Here is a 20,000-nt window from a genome sequence, read left to right as displayed (position 1 = left end):
CCTGTTAGGGCCCTGGAGCGGGGAGCAAGGAGGGAGGAGTCACCTAGCTAGCCCTGTTAAGGCCCTGGAGGGAGGAGTCACCTAGATAACCCTGTTAGGGCCCTGGAGGGAGGAGTCACCTAGCTAACTCTGTTAGAGCCCTGGATCGGGGAGCAAGGAGGGAGGAGTCACCTAGATAACCCTGTTAGGGCCCTGGAGGGAGGAGTCACCTAGCTAACCCTGTTAGAGCCCAGGAGGGAGGAGTCACCTAGCTAACTCTGTTAGAGCCCTGGAGCGGGGAGCAAGGAGGGAGGAGTCACCTAGCTAACTCTGTTAGAGCCCAGGAGGGAGGAGTCACCTAGATAACCCTGTTAGAGCCCTGGAGCGGGGAGCAAGGAGGGAGGAGTCACCTAGATAACCCTGTTAGGGCCCTGGAGGGAGGAGTCACCTAGCTAACCCTGTTAGAGCCCAGGAGGGAGGAGTCACCTAGCTAACTCTGTTAGAGCCCTGGAGCGGGGAGCAAGGAGGGAGGAGTCACCTAGATAACCCTGTTAGGGCCCTGGAGGGAGGAGTCACCTAGCTAACCCTGTTAGAGCCCAGGAGGGAGGAGTCACCTAGCTAACCCTGTTAGAGCCCTGGAGCGGGGAGCAAGGAGGGAGGAGTCACCTAGCTAACTCTGTTAGAGCCCAGGAGGGAGGAGTCACCTAGATAACCCTGTTAGGGCCCTGGAGCGGGGAGCAAGGAGGGAGGAGTCACCTAGCTAACCCTGTTAGGGCCCTGGAGCGGGGAGCAAGGAGGGAGGAGTCACCTAGCTAACCCTGTTAGGGCCCTGGAGCGGGGAGCAAGGAGGGAGGAGTCACCTAGCTGACCCTGTTAGAGCCCAGGAGGGAGGAGTCACCTAGCTAACCCTGTTAGAGCCCTGGAGCGGGGAGCAAGGAGGGAGGAGTCACCTAGCTAACCCTGTTAGGGCCCTGGAGCGGGGAGCAAGGAGGGAGGAGTCACCTAGCTGACCCTGTTAGAGCCCAGGAGGGAGGAGTCACCTAGCTAACCCTGTTAGAGCCCAGGAGGGAGGAGTCACCTAGCTAACCCTGTTAGAGCCCTGGAGCGGGGAGCAAGGAGGGAGGAGTCACCTAGCTAACCCTGTTAGGGCCCTGGAGCGGGGAGCAAGGAGGGAGGAGTCACCTAGCTTACCCTGTTAGAGCCCTGGAGCGGGGAGCAAGGAGGGAGGAGTCACCTAGCTGACCCTGTTAGGGCCCTGGAGCGGGGAGCAAGGAGGGAGGAGTCACCTAGCTTACCCTGTTAGAGCCCTGGAGCGGGGAGCAAGGAGGGAGGAGTCACCTAGCTAACCCTGTTAGAGCCCTGGAGCGGGGAGCAAGGAGGGAGGAGTCACCTAGCTGACCCTGTTAGGGCCCTGGAGCGGGGAGCAAGGAGGGAGGAGTCACCTAGCTAACCCTGTTAGAGCCCTGGAGAGGGGAGTCACCTAGCTAACCCTGTTAGAGCCCTGGAGGGAGGAGTCACCTAGCTAACCCTGTTAGAGCCCAGGAGGGAGGAGTCACCTAGCTAACCCTGTTAGAGCCCAGGAGGGAGGAGTCACCTAGCTAACCCTGTTAGAGCCCTGGAGGGAGGAGTCACCTAGCTAACCCTGTTAGGGCCCTGGAGCGGGGAGCAAGGAGGGAGGAGTCACCTAGCTAACCCTGTTAGAGCCCTGGAGAGGGGAGTCACCTAGCTAACCCTGTTAGAGCCCTGGAGGGAGGAGTCACCTAGCTAACCCTGTTAGAGCCCAGGAGGGAGGAGTCACCTAGCTAACCCTGTTAGAGCCCAGGAGGGAGGAGTCACCTAGCTAACCCTGTTAGAGCCCTGGAGGGAGGAGTCACCTAGCTAACCCTGTTAGAGCCCTGGAGGGAGGAGTCACCTAGCTAACCCTGTTAGAGCCCAGGAGGGAGGAGTCACCTAGCTAACCCTGTTAGAGCCCTGGAGGGAGGAGTCACCTAGCTAACCCTGTTAGAGCCCTGGAGCAGGGAGCAGGAGGGGAGGAGTCACCTAGCTAACCCTGTTAGAGCCCTGGAGGGAGGAGTCACCTAGCTAACCCTGTTAGAGCCCAGGAGGGAGTAGTCACCTAGCTAACCCTGTTAGAGCCCTGGAGGGAGGAGTCACCTAGCTAACCCTGTTAGAGCCCTGGAGCAGGGAGCAGGGAGGGAGGAGTCACCTAGCTAACCCTGTTAGAGCCCTGGAGGGAGGAGTCACCTAGCTAACCCTGTTAGAGCCCTGGAGCGGGGAGCAAGGAGGGAGGAGTCACCTAGCTAACCCTGTTAGAGCCCAGGAGGGAGGAGTCACCTAGATAACCCTGTTAGAGCCCTGGAGCGGGGAGCAAGGAGGGAGGAGTCACCTAGCTAACCCTGTTAGGGCCCTGGAGCGGGGAGCAAGGAGGGAGGAGTCACCTAGCTAACCCTGTTAGAGCCCTGGAGCGGGGAGCAAGGAGGGAGGAGTCAGGGATAACAACACTTATAACAACAACACTCTTATCAAGCTTGATGCTTCACAGGAGAAATGGGCTGAAGGTTTACAAGACCTGAAGTTCAGCAGTCAATGTCATCACACACACACAGTAGATCTGGGCCTCATCAACGTATGTTAAGACTGTGATTTATCTGGTTGTTGTTGCTGCTCAGGGAGGGGCAGTCTAGGCAGCTGGCTAGGCTCTGCTCTGACTGGGGTTGTGGTCTCCTCTCCTCCCCCTCTCTCCTCTCTCTCTCTTCAGAGAGGGGCAGTCTATGCAGCCGGCTAGGCTCTGCTCTGACTGGGGTTGTGGTCTCCTCTCCTCCTCCCCCTCTCTCCTCTCTCTCTCTTCAGAGAGGGGCAGTCTATGCAGCCGGCTAGGCTCTGCTCTGACTGGGGTTGTGGTCTCCTCTCCCTCTCTTCAGAGAGGGGCAGTCTATGCAGCTGGCTAGGCTCTGCTCTGACTGGGGTTGTGGTCTCCTCTCCTCCCCCTCTCTCCTCTCTCTCTCTTCAGAGAGGGGCAGTCTAGGCAGCTGGCTAGTCTCTGTTCTGACTGGGGTTGTGGTCTCCTCTCCTCCCCTTCTCTCCTCTCTCTCTCTTCAGGGAGGGGCAGTCTATGCAGCCGGCTAGGCTCTGCTCTGACTGGGGTTGTGGTCTCCTCTCCTCCCCTTCTCTCCTCTCTCTCTCTTCAGGGAGGGGCAGTCTTTGCAGCTGGCTAGGCTCTGTTCTAACTGGGGTTGTGGTCTCCTCTCCTCCCCCTCTACTCTCTCTCTTCAGAGAGGGGCAGTGTAGGCATTAGATAGGCTAGGCTCTGCTCTGACTGGGGTTGTGGTCTCCTCTCCTCCCCCTCTCTCCTCTCTCTCTCTTCAGAGAGAGGCAGTCTATGCAGCCGGCTAGGCTCTGCTCTGACTGGGGTTGTGGTCTCCTCTCCTCCCCCTCTACTCTCTCTCTTCAGAGAGGGGCAGTCTATGCAGCCGGCTTTGCTCTGACTGGGGTTGTGGTCTCCTCTCCTCCCCCTCTCTCCTCTCTCTCTCTTCAGAGAGGGGCAGTCTATGCAGCCGGCTAGGCTCTGCTCTGACTGGGGTTGTGGTCTCCTCTCCCTCTCTTCAGAGAGGGGCAGTCTATGCAGCTGGCTAGGCTCTGCTCTGACTGGGGTTGTGGTCTCCTCTCCTCCCCCTCTCTCCTCTCTCTCTCTTCAGAGAGAGGCAGTCTAGGCAGCTGGCTAGTCTCTGTTCTGACTGGGGTTGTGGTCTCCTCTCCTCCCCTTCTCTCCTCTCTCTCTCTTCAGGGAGGGGCAGTCTATGCAGCCGGCTAGGCTCTGCTCTGACTGGGGTTGTGGTCTCCTCTCCTCCCCTTCTCTCCTCTCTCTCTCTTCAGGGAGGGGCAGTCTTTGCAGCTGGCTAGGCTCTGTTCTAACTGGGGTTGTGGTCTCCTCTCCTCCCCCTCTACTCTCTCTCTTCAGAGAGGGGCAGTGTAGGCATTAGATAGGCTAGGCTCTGCTCTGTCTGGGGTTGTGGTCTCCTCTCCTCCCCCTCTCTCCTCTCTCTCTCTTCAGAGAGAGGCAGTCTATGCAGCCGGCTAGGCTCTGCTCTGACTGGGGTTGTGGTCTCCTCTCCTCCCCCTCTACTCTCTCTCTTCAGAGAGGGGCAGTCTATGCAGCCGGCTTTGCTCTGACTGGGGTTGTGGTCTCCTCTCCTCTCCTCCCCCCCTCTCCTCTCTCTCTCTTCAGGGAGGGGCAGTCTAGGCATTAGATCGGCTAGTCTCTGGGCTGTTCTGACTGGGGTCATGTTCTGTCCACACAGTGTGTGTGTGCCAGTGTGCATTTGTGTCTGTATGTGTGTGTATAAACGTCTCTGTTTGTCCATGCCTGAGTCTATCTGTATCTTGTGGAATGTCTATATTACTATCTCTGTGTGTGAATGGAATTTTTATACAGTCATATTAAGTGTGTAGTCTTGTGTAGCCCCCTCTCCCTCTCCCTCTTCTTCTTCCTCCTCCTCCTCCTCCTCCTCCTCTGTCCTCCCCTCTCATCTCATCTCCCAGGCCAGTGGATTGTTATCTGATAGTCACTAAGTGATGAACCATAAACACACCAGACAGCACAGCACAGTGAGGCCATTGAGGAGCAAAGCATACTGCTGCATGATGAATTAACCAGAACTACAGAGATCCTGGAAATCATTCTGAGAAAGAATCTAAGATACAAGAGCAAAGAGAATGTCCAGAGAGAATGTTCCACGAGCAAAGAGAATGTCCAGAGAGAATGTTCCAAGAGCAAAGAGAATGTCCAGAGAGAATGTTCCAAGAGCAAAGAGAATGTCCAGAGAGAATGTTCCAAGAGCAAAGAGAATGTCCAGAGAGAATGTTCCACGAGCAAAGAGAATGTCCAGAGAGAATGTTCCAAGAGCAAAGAGAATGTCCAGAGAGAATGTTCCACGAGCAAAGAGAATGTCCAGAGAGAATGTTCCAAGAGCAAAGAGAATGTCCAGAGAGAATGTTCCACGAGCAAAGAGAATGTCCAGAGAGAATGTTCCAAGAGCAAAGAGAATGTCCAGAGAGAATGTTCCACGAGCAAAGAGAATGTCCAGAGAGAATGTTCCAAGAGCAAAGAGAATGTCCAGAGAGAATGTTCCAAGAGCAAAGAGAATGTCCAGAGAGAATGTTCCAAGAGCAAAGAGAATGTCCAGAGAGAATGTTCCACGAGCAAAGAGAATGTCCAGAGAGAATGTTCCAAGAGCAAAGAGAATGTCCAGAGAGAATGTTCCACGAGCAAAGAGAATGTCCAGAGAGAATGTTCCAAGAGCAAAGAGAATGTCCAGAGAGAATGTTCCACGAGCAAAGAGAATGTCCAGAGAGAATGTTCCAAGAGCAAAGAGAATGTCCAGAGAGAATGTTCCAAGAGCAAAGAGAATGTCCAGAGAGAATGTTCCAAGAGCAAAGAGAATGTCCAGAGAGAATGTTCCACGAGCAAAGAGAATGTCCAGAGAGAATGTTCCAAGAGCAAAGAGAATGTCCAGAGAGAATGTTCCACGAGCAAAGAGAATGTCCAGAGAGAATGTTCCACGAGCAAAGAGAATGTCCAGAGAGAATGTTCCAAGAGCAAAGAGAATGTCCAGAGAGAATGTTCCAAGAGCAAAGAGAATGTCCAGAGAGAATGTTCCACCCATAGACATACATAAATCATTACTCCCACCCTTCAGCTTTCACAATACTGTAATTCCCTCATCAGATTCTTACACTTCGTCAGCAGCTTTGTGAGGACTCAAAGATGTCCGGTAACATGACTAATATTTCTCTTCTGGACACGCCCGAGGGGCGGAGTTTCTTCTCTTGGTGACACTAGCCTGCATCAAGACTTCAGTGGTTGAGTGTTTCCTCTTGTTTCGGTCAAAGTGTCAGGAGTGTGTGTGTGTGTGTGTGTGTGTGTGTGTGTGTGTGTGTGTGTGTGTGTGTGTGTGTGTGTGTGTGTGTGTGTGTGTGTGTGTGTGTGTGTGTGTGTGTGTGTGTGTGTGTGTGTGTGTGTGTGTGTGTGTGTGTGTGGGTTCATGTGTGTGTGCGTGTGCGTGTGTGTGTGTGTGTGTGCATGTGTGTGTGCATGTGTGTGCGTGTGTGTGTGCGTGTGTGTGTGTGTGTGTGTGTGTGTGTGCATGTGTGCGCGCGTGCGCGTGTGCATGTGTGCGTGTGCGTGTGCGTGCGTGCGTGTGTGCGTGTGCGTGTGCGCGTGTGCGTGTATGCGTGTGCGTGTTTGCGTGTGCGTGTGTGGGTGTGTGCGTGGGTGTGTGCGTGTGTGTGTGTGTGTGTGTGTGCATGTGTGTGTGTGCTGGAGGGAGGCGTTACAGTATTTTCTTCATCTTAACATGTGAAATTCCCAGCTGCCGCTTGTAATGCTCTCCAGTCAGCAGCCATGCTCGTTTCCACAATCAATCACCATTACCTAACGCCTTAATTCTGCCAGCTGCTGTCCCAGTCCTGGCTTAGTCCTAGCCAACTCACACCCTGTCCAGTTCTGGTCAACTGACACCCTGTCCAGTTCTGGTCAACTCCCACCTGTCCAGTTCTGGCCAACTCCCACCCTGTCCAGTTCTGGCCCAGTCCCATCCCTGCATGTGAGAACAGTCCCGGCTCAGTCCTGCCTCAATCCCCTCTCTGCACTTGAGAACAGTCCTGGCCCAGTCTCATCTCTTCATGTGAGAACAGTTCTGGCCCAGTCCAATCCCTGCATGTGAGAACAGTCCCGGCTCAGTCCTGCCTCAATCCCCTCTCTGCACTTGAGAACAGTCCTGGCCCAGTCTCATCTCTTCATGTGAGAACAGTCCTGGCCCAGTCTCATCTTTTGATGTCCCAGTCCCTATCAGACCAGCTAAGGGCTGTGATAGATCATTGTCATAATGAAGCAGGCTGTGTCCTGTCTGTTATGAGACTGACTCACTGTAACTATATAGTAATACACCTTCTTTTCCCACAATACATGATGCTGATGTTCCAGCATAAGAGTTGATTTGTTCCAGCTCCCTGATACACGAGTAGTCCCACTCCTATAGTCACTCCAGCTGACCTGTCCTGGAGTCTGACTCACTTCAACTGTTTATTAATACACCTTCCCTTCCCATTTTTTAAATTTGTATTTAACTAGGCAAGTCAGTTAAAGAACAAATTCTTATTTTCAATGACAGTCTGGGAATAGTGGGTTAACTGCCTTGTTCAGGGGCAGAACGACAGATTTTTACCTTGTCAGCTCGGGGATTCGATCCTGCAACCTTTCGGTTCCTAGTCCAATGCTCTAACCGCTAGGCTACCTGCCACCCCATGATGATCATATCCCAGCACTGGATATCAGACAATCTCTGCTGACTCTGCTCCCTTGGATTTATTCCAGTTCAGATATGGACATTTGATGTTTGACTTTGAAACACAACAAGAATTTGATCCCACAATACAAAAGCAGACTGTATTAAACAGGTGAATACAATAGAAGACTGTATTAAACAGGTGAATACAATAGAAGACTGTATTAAACAGGTGAATACAATAGAAGACTGTATTAAACTGGTGAATACAATAGAAGACTGTATTAAACAGGTGAATACAATAGAAGACTGTATTAAACTGGTGAATACAATAGAAGACTGTATTAAACTGGTGAATACAATAGAAGACTGTATTAAACATGTGAATACAATAGAAGACTGTATTAAACTGGTGAATAAAATAGAAGACTGTATTAAACATGTGAATACAATAGAAGACTGTATTAAACTGGTGTACCATCCTTGTACAGCCTAATTCTTAATTGCTCAAGTATGTTGATGAATTAAACTGACTTAATCTAGAGGGAATATGTATGTGTGTGTACCACACACTCGCACGCACACACACACACACACACACACACACACACACACACACACACACACACACACACACACACACACACACACACACACACACACACACACACACACACACACACACACACACACACACACACACACACACAGACACACACACCACGCTCACACACACATACACACCACGCTCACACACACATACACACCACGCTCGCACGCACACACACACACACACACACACTCATACATACATACTCTCCTGCTGTCTCTGTCTTATCACTATAGCAACCAGCCCCTCACAATGACTGATCCCTGTTCTGGCATGATATGTCATTTCAACACAAGGAAACACTTATCTCAGCCTATTGAACTGCCATTCATTTCAACACAAGGAAAGACTTATCTCAGCCTATTGAACTGCCATTCATTTCAACACAAGGAAACACTTATCTCAGCCTATTGAACTGCCATTCATTTCAACACAAGGAAACACTTATCTCAGCCTATTGAACTGTACATTATCATCTACCAGACCTCTCCACATAGTTCCCTATACATTATCATCTACCAGACCTCTCCACATAGTTCCCTATACATTATCATCTACCAGACCTCTCCACATAGTTCCCTATACATTATCATCTACCAGACCTCTCCACATAGTTCCCTGTACATTATCATCTACCAGACCTCTCCACATAGCTCCCTGTACATTATCATCTACCAGACCTCTCCACATAGCTCCCTGTACATTATCATCTACCAGACCTCTCCACATAGCTCCCTATACATTATCATCTACCAGCCCTCTCCACATAGTTCCCTATACATTATCATCTACCAGACCTCTCCACATAGTTCCCTGTACATTATCATCTACCAGACCTCTCCACATAGTTCCCTATACATTATCATCTACCAGACCTCTCCACTTAGCTCCCTGTACATTATCACCTACCAGACCTCTCCACATAGTTCCCTATACATTATCATCTACCAGACCTCTCCACATAGTTCCCTATACATTATCATCTACCAGACCTCTCCACATAGTTCCCTATACATTATCATCTACCAGACCTCTCCACATAGCTCCCTGTACATTATCATCTACCAGACCTCTCCACATAGCTCCCTGTACATTATCATCTACCAGACCTCTCCACATAGCTCCCTGTACATTATCATCTACCAGACCTCTCCACATAGCTCCCTGTACATTATCATCTACCAGACCTCTCCACATAGCTCCCTGTACATTATCATCTACCAGACCTCTCCACATAGTTCCCTATACATTATCATCTACCAGACCTCTCCACATAGCTCCCTGTACATTATCATCTACCAGACCTCTCCACATAGCTCCCTGTACATGATCATCTACCAGACCTCTCCACATAGTTCCCTATACATTATCATCTACCAGACCTCTCCACATAGCTCCCTATACATTATCATCTACCAGACCTCTCCACATAGTTCCCTGTACATTACCATCTACCAGACCTCTCCACATAGTTCCCTATACATTATCATCTACCAGACCTCTCCTTATAGCTCCCTATACATTATCATCTACCAGACCTCTCCACATAGCTCCCTGTACATTATCATCTACCAGACCTCTCCACATAGCTCCCTGTACATTATCATCTACCAGACCTCTCCACATAGCTCCCTGTACATTATCATCTACCAGACCACTCCACATAGCTCCCTGTACATTATCATCTACCACACGTTCACCCCTATTCCACCCTGGTTCCTGGTCATCCCCACATGTTCACCCCTATTCCACCGTGGTTCCTGGTCATCCCCACATGTTCACCCCTATTCCACCCTGGTTCCTGGTCATCCCCACACGTTCACCCGTATTCCACCCTGGTTCCTGGTCATCCCCACATGTTCACCCCTATTCCACCCTGGTTCCTGGTCATCCCCACACGTTCACCCCTATTCCACCCTGGTTCCTGGTCATCCCCACATGTTCACCCCTATTCCACCCTGGTGCCTGGTCATCCCCACATGTTCACCCCTATTCCACCCTGGTTCCTGGTCATCCCCACATGTTCACCCCTATTCCACCCTGGTTCCTGGTCATCCCCACATGTTCACCCCTATTCCACCCTGGTTCCTGGTCATTCCCACACGTTCACCCCTATTCCACCCTGGTGCCTGGTCATTCAGTTCAGTCTCTCCCCTCTGTGTGCCAGTTCTCAGGAAAATGCAGGGCAAGTTAATTTTTCTATTATATTGTATGTATTATACTGTATTATACTGTATTATACGGTATGTATTATACTGTATGTATTATACTGTATTATACGGTATGTATTATACTGTATGTATTATACTGTATTATACTTTATGTATTATACGGTATGTATTTTACTGTATGTATTATACTGTATGTATTATACTGTATGTATTATACTGTATTATACTGTATGTATTATACTGTATTGTACTGTAATATACTGTATGTATTATACTGTATTATACGGTATGTATTTTACTGTATTATACTGTATTATACTGTATGTATTATACTGTATGTATTATACTGTATTATACGGTATGTATTTTACTGTATTATACTGTATTATACTGTATGTATTATACTGTATGTATTATACTGTATGTATTATACTGTATTATACGGTATGTATTATACTGTAATATACTGTATGTATTATACTGTATGTATTATACTGTATTATACGGTATGTATTTTACTGTAATATACTGTATGTCTGAAGGATTTCACTCTGGAAACACATTCCCACGTTTCCCCTCCCAACTCCACGCATGTAATTCAGTTCAGTCTCACATCGTCTTGAAGGTTCTCTGGGCCAAACCGAGCTGGAAAGAGCCCTCCTAACATCCCTAACCCAACCTCTGTTGACCCCAACATGTCTCCTCTCTGTTGACTCCAACATGTCTCCTCTCTGTTGACCCCAACATGTCTCCTCTCTGTTGACCCCAACATGCCTCCTCTCTGTTGACCCCAACATGTCTCCTCTCTGTTGACCCCAACATGTCTCCTCTCTGTTGACCCCAACATGTCTCCTCTCTGTTGACCCCAACATGCCTCCTCTCTGTTGACCCCAACATGTCTCCTCTCTGTTGACCCCAACATGCCTCCTCTCTGTTGACCCCGACATGTCTCCTCTCTGTTGAACCCCAACATGTCTTCTCTCTGTTGACCCCAACATGTCTCCTCTCTGTTGAACCCCAACATGTCTCCTCTCTGTTGAACCCAACATGTCTCCTCTCTGTTGACCCTAGCATGTCTCCTCTCTGTTGACCCCAACATGCCTCCTCTCTGTTGACCCCAACATGTCTCCTCTCTGTTGGCCCCAACATGCCTCCTCTCTGTTGACCCCAACATGCCTCCTCTCTGTTGACCCCAACATGCCTCCTCTCTGTTGACCCCAACATGCCTCCTCTCTGTTGACCCCAACATGTCTCCTCTCTGTTGACCCCAACATGCCTCCTCTCTGTTGACCCCAACATGTCTCCTCTCTGTTGACCCCAACATGTCTCCTCTCTGTTGACCCCAACATGTCTCCTCTCTGTTGACCCCAACATGTCTCCTCTCTGTTGACCCCAACATGTCTCCTCTCTGTTGACCCCAACATGCCTCCTCTCTGTTGACCCCAACAGGTCTCCTCTCTGTTGAACCCAACATGTCTCCTCTCTGTTGACCCCACCATGCCTCCTCTCTGTTGACCCCAACATGTCTCCTCTCTGTTGACCCCAACATGCCTCCTCTCTGTTGACCCCAACATGCCTCCTCTCTGTTGACCCCAACATGCCTCTTCTCTGTTGACCCCAACATGCCTCCTCTCTGTTGACCCCAACATGCCTCCTCTCTGTTGACCCCAACATGCCTCCTCTCTGTTGACCCCAACATGCCTCCTCTCTGTTGACCCCAACATGCCTCCTCTCTGTTGACCCCAACATGTCTCCTCTCTGTTGACCCCAGCATGTCTCCTCTCTGTTGACCCCAACATGCCTCCTCTCTGTTGACCCCAACATGTCTCCTCTCTGTTGACCCCAACATGCCTCCTCTCTGTTGACCCCAACATGTCTCCTCTCTGTTGACCCCAACATGTCTCCTCTCTGTTGACCCCAACATGCCTCCTCTCTGTTGACCCCAACATGCCTCCTCTCTGTTGACCCCAACATGTCTCCTCGCTGTTGAACCCAACATGTCTCCTCTCTGTTGACCCCAACATGTCTCCTCTCTGTTGACCCCAACATGTCTCCTCTCTGTTGACCCCAACATGCCTCCTCTCTGTTGACCCCAACATGCCTCCTCTCTGTTGACCCCAACATGCCTCCTCTCTGTTGAACCCAACATGTCTCCTCTCTGTTGACCCCAACATGCCTCCTCTCTGTTGACCCCAACATGCCTCCTCTCTGTTGACCCCAGCATGCCTCCTCTCCTCATTCAGGTTTGTTTACAAACACAGCCCACAGGAATCTACCAGTCATCTTGGAGGTTGTGTTGCAGTAGAATCCTTCTGATTGACCAGACAGGAAGTCATAGAGAGCTGGACCAGAGAGAGAGACACTCTCACAGTGTTCTGGGCCAGACAGGAAGTCAGAGAGAGCTGGAGCAGAGAGAGAGATACTCTCACAGTGTTTTGGGCCCGACAGGAAGTCAGAGAGAGCTGGAGCAGAGAGAGATACTCTCACAGTGTTTTGGGCCCGACAGGAAGTCAGAGAGAGCTGGAGCAGAGAGAGAGATACTCTCACAGTGTTCTGGGCCAGACAGGAAGTCAGAGAGAGCTGGAGCAGAGAGAGAGATACTCTCACAGTGTTTTGGGCCCGACAGGAAGTCAGAGAGAGCTGGAGCAGAGATACTCTCACAGTGTTTTGGGCCCGACAGGAAGTCAGAGAGAGCTGGAGCAGAGATACTCTCACAGTGTTTTGGGCCCGACAGGAAGTCAGAGAGAGCTGGAGCAGAGAGAGAGATACTCTCACAGTGTTCTGGGCCAGACAGGAAGTGAGAGAGAGCTGGACCAGAGAGAGAGACACTCTCACAGTGTTTTGGGCCCGACAGGAAGTGAGAGAGAGCTGTGCCAGAGAGAGAGAGACACTCTCACAGTGTTTTGGGCCCGACAGGAAGTGAGAGAGAGCTGGAGCAGAGAGAGAGAGACACTCTCACAGTGTTCTGGGCCAGACAGGAAGTCAGAGAGAGCTGGAACAGAGAGAGAGACACTCTCACAGTGTTTTGGGCCAGACAGGAAGTCAGAGAGAGCTGGAACAGAGAGAGAGACACTCTCACAGTGTTTTGGGCCAGACAGGAAGTCAGAGAGAGCTGGACCAGAGAGAGAGAGACACTCTCACAGTGTTCTGGGCCAGACAGGAAGTCAGAGAGAGCTGGACCAGAGAGAGAGAGACACTCTCACAGTGTTCTGGGCCAGACAGGAAGTCAGAGAGAGCTGGAACAGAGAGAGAGACACTCTCACAGTGTTTTGGGCCCGACAGGAAGTGAGAGAGAGCTGTGCCAGAGAGAGAGAGACACTCTCACAGTGTTTTGGGCCCGACAGGAAGTGAGAGAGAGCTGGAGCAGAGAGAGAGAGACACTCTCACAGTGTTCTGGGCCAGACAGGAAGTCAGAGAGAGCTGGAACAGAGAGAGAGACACTCTCACAGTGTTTTGGGCCAGACAGGAAGTCAGAGAGAGCTGGAACAGAGAGAGAGACACTCTCACAGTGTTTTGGGCCAGACAGGAAGTCAGAGAGAGCTGGACCAGAGAGAGAGAGACACTCTCACAGTGTTCTGGGCCAGACAGGAAGTCCGAGAGAGCATTCACTCAGTGCACCAGTCACCTGTAGGCCTTAACTAAGGATTTAGCTCTATCATTTAGCTCAATGAATCAAAGGTTAGGGAGTGGATGCTGGCTGCCTGCTCTGTTGTCTCTTCGTTTGTTTGCTTTGGGTTACGCCCCATCACCTCTGTTGTAATGGTCTGATACCGGAGGGTGTATGAGGGGTGAAAGACCATTACTTGGTGATAAGTGTGGTAATACACGTCTGGCTCTCTGTGTTGCTCACCCTGAAATCTCTGGAGAGTCCTGGTGCTTGGACTAGCACTGTCATACAGCCCTAACCCTTTGGCCCAGTCCAACACTAAATACCACTCTCTCAGTTGTGTGTGTGTGTGTGTGTGTGTGTGTGTGTGTGTGTGTGTGTGTGTGTGTGTGTGTGTGTGTGTGTGTGTGTGTGTGTGTGTGTGTGTGTGTGTGTGTGTGTGTGTGTGTGTGTGTGTGTGTGTGTGTGTGTGTGTGTGTGTGTGTGTGTGTGTGTGTGTGTGTGTGTGTGTGTGTGTGTGTGTGTGTGTGTGTTTGTGTGCCACCATATCTTCCCCCCAGGGCAGCAGAGGTAAACAGAGGGCCTGTTTCACTCACCAGCATTCTAGACATACCAATGGGTCCCTGGAGGGCTGGGCTGCACGGATACACAGGCCCAGTGGCCTATTTTTGTAAAATTAATATTATTATTCTTTATTTATTTCCATTGGGTGCTGCAGCAGCCTCAGCACCTCTACCTCCCCCAGCTATGGATGGAACATTTTTGACACATACTAAACTATTTGGGTGTGAAAACCCCAGCAGCGTTGCCGTTCTTGACACAAGCCGGTGCGTCTGGCACCTACTACCACACCCCGCTGAAAGGCACTTAAAGCCGAGCACGCCTCCTTTTACATCTACGGGCTGTAGTGGAGCGGGTCCAGATCTTCAAGTTCCTTGGTTGTCCAAATCACTAAGGACCTATCATGGTCCAAACACACCAAGACAGTTGTGAAGAGGGTATGACAACTCCTCTTCCTCCTCAGGAGGAAGAAAAGATGTGTTGGTCCCAGCACACACACACACACACACACACACACACACACACACACACACACACACACACACACACACACACACACACACACACACACACACACACACATTCCTTCACACTCCTCACATACGCTGCTGTTACTCTCTTTATGTCCTATGCATAGTCTATGCATCCCACTACTTCCATGCACATATTACCTCAGTTACCTGGACTACCCCATACCCCTGCACGTTGACTTGGTAGACCCCTTGTATATAGCCTTGTTTATTGATATTTATTGTGTTACTATTTTTCCTGTAGTTTATCTAGCACACTTTAAAACTCTGCATTGTTGGCCAATGACTCCTAAATAAGCATTTCACTATAAGGTGAAATACACCTGTTATATTCAGTGCATGTGACACATAGAATTGATTTACCTCTAAATATAAAACCCACTACTAGTAGCCATGTATTCATCCAACAGTAAATGTAAAGTGCTAAAATAACTTTGCATATTTCAAAGCCATATCAAATATATTGGATGTAAAATAGTTGCTCTTGAGCTGAATATTGAGAGTTGAGACATTCAAATGATACCTACAGAAAGCTGAGGCCCTCTTCTCTTCCACCGGGATGAGGGGGTGAAGCTTCCAAAGCGGTGTTTTTCCCGCAATTGCATTTTGAAATGTTATACGATCAGAATGCATGTTTATCTCTGGGGTGCATGGGTGGAGAGGAGAGTGGCTCGTTCGTCACAGCAGGTGCCAGCGTAACAGGCACAGCGTTTAGGTGGAGAGGAAAGTGGCTCGTTCGTCACAGCAGGAGCCAGCGTAACAGGCACAGCGTTTAGGTGGAGAGGAGAGTGGCTCGTTCGTCATAGCAGGAGCCAGCGTAACAGGCACAGCGTTTAGGTGGAGAGGAGAGTGGCTCGTTCGTCACAGCAGGAGCGTAACAGGCACACTGTTTAGGTGGAGAGGAGAGTGGCTCGTTCATCACAGCAGGTGCCAGCGTAACAGGCACAGCGTTTAGGTGGAGAGGAGAGTGGCTCGTTCGTCACAGCAGGAGCCAGCGTAACAGGCACAGCGTTTAGGTGGAGAGGAGAGTGGCTCGTTCGTCACAGCAGGAGCCAGCGTAACAGGCACAGCGTTTAGGTGGAGAGGAGAGTGGCTCGTTCGTCACAGCAGGTGCCAGCGTAACAGGCACAGCGTTTAGGTGGAGAGGAGAGTGGCTCGTTCGTCACAGCAGGTGCCAGCATAACAGGCACAGCGTTTAGGTGGAGAGGAGAGTGGCTCGTTCATCACAGCAGGTGCCAGCGTAACAGGCACAGCGTTTAGGTGGAGAGGAGAGTGGCTCGTTCATCACAGCAGGAGCGTAACAGGCACAGTGTTTAGGTGGAGAGGAGAGTGGCTCGTTCGTCACAGCAGGAGCCAGCGTAACAGGCACAGCGTTTAGGTGGAGAGGAGAGTGGCTCGTTCGTCACAGCAGGAGCGTAACAGGCACAGCGTTTAGGTGGAGAGGAGAGTGGCTCGTTCGTCACAGCAGGTGCCAGCGTAACAGGCACAGCGTTTAGGTGGAGAGGAGAGTGGCTCGTTCGTCACAGCAGGTGCCAGCGTAACAGGCACAGTGTTTAGGTGGAGAGGAGAGTGGCTCGTTCGTCACAGCAGGAGCCAGCGTAACAGGCACAGCGTTTAGGTGGAGAGGAGAGTGGCTCGTTCGTCACAGCAGGAGCCAGCGTAACAGGCACAGAGCCATGGCAGACACTTTCATCACAGGAATCATGAGGATCATTTACTGTTTTACCTAATCATGGTTTTAGCCGGCCACAAAATAGGACGTTTTGTGAGGTGACAATGTAGAATGTGCTCTTTCTACTTTTATATCCTTTCCGTTTTTGATCTTGGCTGTCTAACTGAGTCGGGGCAAGTCTCTTTGCTGATACCGCATTTGAGTTTGAATGTGAGTTTGCGTGACCTCAGCTCAGCCAATGCGAAAACCGGGCCGACCCATCTTGGTAGGGGTGGCCGGCTATTTCCCGCTTATCAACCAAAGGCTCATTATATTTTAGTATAACAGATAGATTGCTCAAAAATATATATAAACAAATATTAACAGGCCCATGGGCTGCCAGTGATGTCACCTTTTCACTGTTTTATTTGGATATATATATATATATTTTTTTTAAGTGTGTATCAATTTCGAGCAGCCCACCCAACAAAAAAATGGTCCAGTCCATCTGGTGTTTGCCAGAAGACCAATCCCCTCGTGTGTCTGTGTGTGTGTCAGTAAATTAGTGTCAATAGGGGCTATCCAGTCTTGTTTAACCATGTGGAACAGGGCAGGGCCACTTCAACCAACTGATGTAATATCTCAACGTGACTGCCTCCTAAGTACCCCCCTATTCCCTATGTAGTGCACTACTTTAGACCAGAGCCCTGTGGCCAATGGCACCCTATTCCCTATGTAGTGTACTACTTTAGACCAGAGCCCTGTGGCCAATGGCACCCCATTCCCTATGTAGTGCACTACTTTAGACCAGAGCCCTGTGGCCAATGGCACCCTATTCCCTATGTAGTGTACTACTTTAGACCAGAGCCCTGTGGCCAATGGCACCCTATTCCCTATGTAGTGCACTACTTTAGACCTGAGCCCTGTGGCCAATGGCACCCTATTCCCTATGTAGTGTACTACTTTAGACCAGAGCCCTGTGGCCAATGGCACCCTATTCCCTATGTAGTGTACTACTTTAGACCAGAGCCCTGTGGCCAATGGCACCCTATTCCCTATGTAGTGCACTACTTTAGACCTGAGCCCTGTGGCCAATGGCACCCTATTCTCTATGTAGTGCACTACTTTAGACCTGAGCCCTGTGGCCAATGGCACCCTATTCCTTATACAGTTCACTACTTTTGACCATGGCACATAGGAGTCTGATCCAAAATAGTACATAATATGCAACAGGATCTCATTTGGGACTAAGACTTTGTCTTGTTAGAATGTAAAACAAACATGAGCCTCAATAAATCTAGTATTGATGATAGAAAAAACATATTTTTCTTAAAATATATGAATTGGTTGACATGGTGATCGATCAAATAAAAACACTGAAATTAGACAGTTGGTGTGTTTAGTTTTCTGTCCCTACAAAGAGTGTTTTTAGTGAACGATTTTACAGCAGTGTGGGAATAAAAAATTAAATACCCATGGAAAAGAGACCAATTTGTTTATTTTCCACTCCAACCACCCTTGTTAAAATGTAATCTACAACGACACGCTGGCTAAGCCATTTCCAAGGACCGTTTCCCCTGAATGCCACTGTGGGGTTGGTAGCAGTCTTCAGCCTGCTGTATAGTTCAGGAAAACAAACAGTTCCCAAATGATAGTTGGAGCGGGAGCCGAGCTGCAGTGACGAAGCGACGTGCGTAGGGCGGTGTTCTCACGTAAAGAAAAGCTCGGTGTCGAACATCTGGAATAGTGCTTTAGTATCTACAGCGGGATCTGTGCACTAGTTGTGATCACTTCAACTCCTTCAACTCCTTAACACTCATTTTTAAAGGGACATTTACCACAGCCTTTGCTTTCTGTAAGTTGATACAATATGGAATCTTAATTTACCGTTTTTTCTTTTCTTTTAAAGGATGAATTTCCCGACAGTTTAATTGATTTCACTTCTCCTCCTCCCACTAACGGAATGTATCAACTTTATTCTTGGAGTTGAATCATGTTGGGTTTATTTATTTTTCATCTGATTGGCCTACAGCTGCGTTTTCATCAATTATTCGAATTTATTTGTGATAAATTGTAATCGAATAGTTTTTTGGGGGGGAGTTTGTAGAACTCTTGAACGACTCATAGTTTCATTTTGTCACAGGGCTTCTAGTAAATAACGGTCCACTCCAGACAGACGCACACCCGAGCTGCGTTGGTGGAGTTCACCACAGATTATATGGAGCTGTTTTGATCATGCGTTGATTTGCATTTCGTTTTAAATCTCAACTAGGCAACTCACTTGTCGTTTCAAAACGTCTATGGAAACTTTCTAAGTAGAGTGCAACTGTTGTTGATTATATATATATATATTTCCAACGATGTGCTATCTGTTGCTTGAATAAAATTGATGTACGTGTTTAATTGGTTGTAAATGTTTTACATTTTTCTCAAGACTATAGTCTTGAGGAGTTGGGACCTTCCTCTAACTCCGTGCTTTTATCCACTCCAATGTTACGGGATTCATACTTTTCAATTTGAAGTAAACATATGAGTTTGATGAGTAAATGTGGAAATGGCGCCACCTGGTGTCAATATGAAGTACCACTTCAAATAGTTAATGCTGAATCAGTACGGTAGACGCCTGGTCTGATAACTGTGGTTCCTGTGTGTTTGTCTCCACGTGTAGATCTATCAGAAAATGCTGCTCATTCTGCTCGGAGTGCTCATCTTCCACCTCATCATCCTGGTCTTACTGTTTGTCTCAACAATTGCCAATGTGAGTAACTATGATATTGTTAACTTTACCCTACTGTAATACAATGTGAGTAACTATGATATTGTTAACTTTACCCTACTGTAATACAATGTGAGTAGCTATGATATTGTTAACTTTACCCTACTATAATACAATGTGAGTAACTATGATATTGTTAACTTTACCCTACTATAATACAATGTGAGTAACTATGATATTGTTAACTTTACCCTACTATAATACAATGTGAGTAGTTATGATATTGTTAACTTTACCCTACTATAATACAATGTGAGTAACTATGATATTGTTAACTTTACCCTACTGTAATACAATGTGAGTAGTTATGATATTGTTAACTTTACCCTACTGTAATACAATGTGAGTAACTATGATATTGTTAACTTTACCCTACTATAATACAATGTGAGTAGTTATGATATTGTTAACTTTACCCTACTGTAATACAATGTGAGTAACTATGATATTGTTAACTTTACCCTACTATAATACAATGTGAGTAGTTATGATATTGTTAACTTTACCCTACTGTAATACAATGTGAGTAACTATGATATTGTTAACTTTACCCTACTATAATACAATGTGAGTAACTATGATATTGTTAACTTTACCCTACTATAATACAATGTGAGTAGTTATGATATTGTTAACTTTACCCTACTGTAATACAATGTGAGTAGCTATGATATTGTTAACTTTACCCTACTATAATACAATGTGAGTAACTATGATATTGTTAACTTTACCCTACTATAATACAATGTGAGTAGCTATGATATTGTTAACTTTACCCTACTATAATACAATGTGAGTAGCTATGATATTGTTAACTTTACCCTACTATAAT

General features: G+C 48.4%; 2 protein-coding genes across 2 annotated transcripts in view; both read left to right on the top strand.

The window, feature by feature from the left end:
- The window catches only part of LOC139570881 (protein sidekick-2-like), a 524,727-nt gene that overhangs the window by 368,474 nt on the left and 136,253 nt on the right, over window positions 1-20,000 (top strand). The gene's annotated exons all lie outside the window — the stretch shown is intronic.
- The window catches only part of LOC139570841 (peripheral myelin protein 22-like), a 21,007-nt gene continuing 19,109 nt past the window's right edge, over window positions 18,103-20,000 (top strand). Inside the window, exons 1-2 of the mRNA XM_071393089.1 lie at window positions 18,103-18,247; window positions 19,061-19,150. Coding sequence (XP_071249190.1) covers window positions 19,073-19,150 — 78 coding nt within the window. The 5' untranslated portion in view covers window positions 18,103-18,247; window positions 19,061-19,072. The remainder of the gene's footprint in view (window positions 18,248-19,060; window positions 19,151-20,000) is intronic.

Source organism: Salvelinus alpinus, chromosome 1, assembly GCF_045679555.1.
Source record: "Salvelinus alpinus chromosome 1, SLU_Salpinus.1, whole genome shotgun sequence".
In the NCBI taxonomy this organism is placed as follows: Eukaryota; Metazoa; Chordata; class Actinopteri; order Salmoniformes; family Salmonidae; genus Salvelinus; species Salvelinus alpinus.
This window is presented reverse-complemented; position numbering and strand designations above follow the sequence as displayed.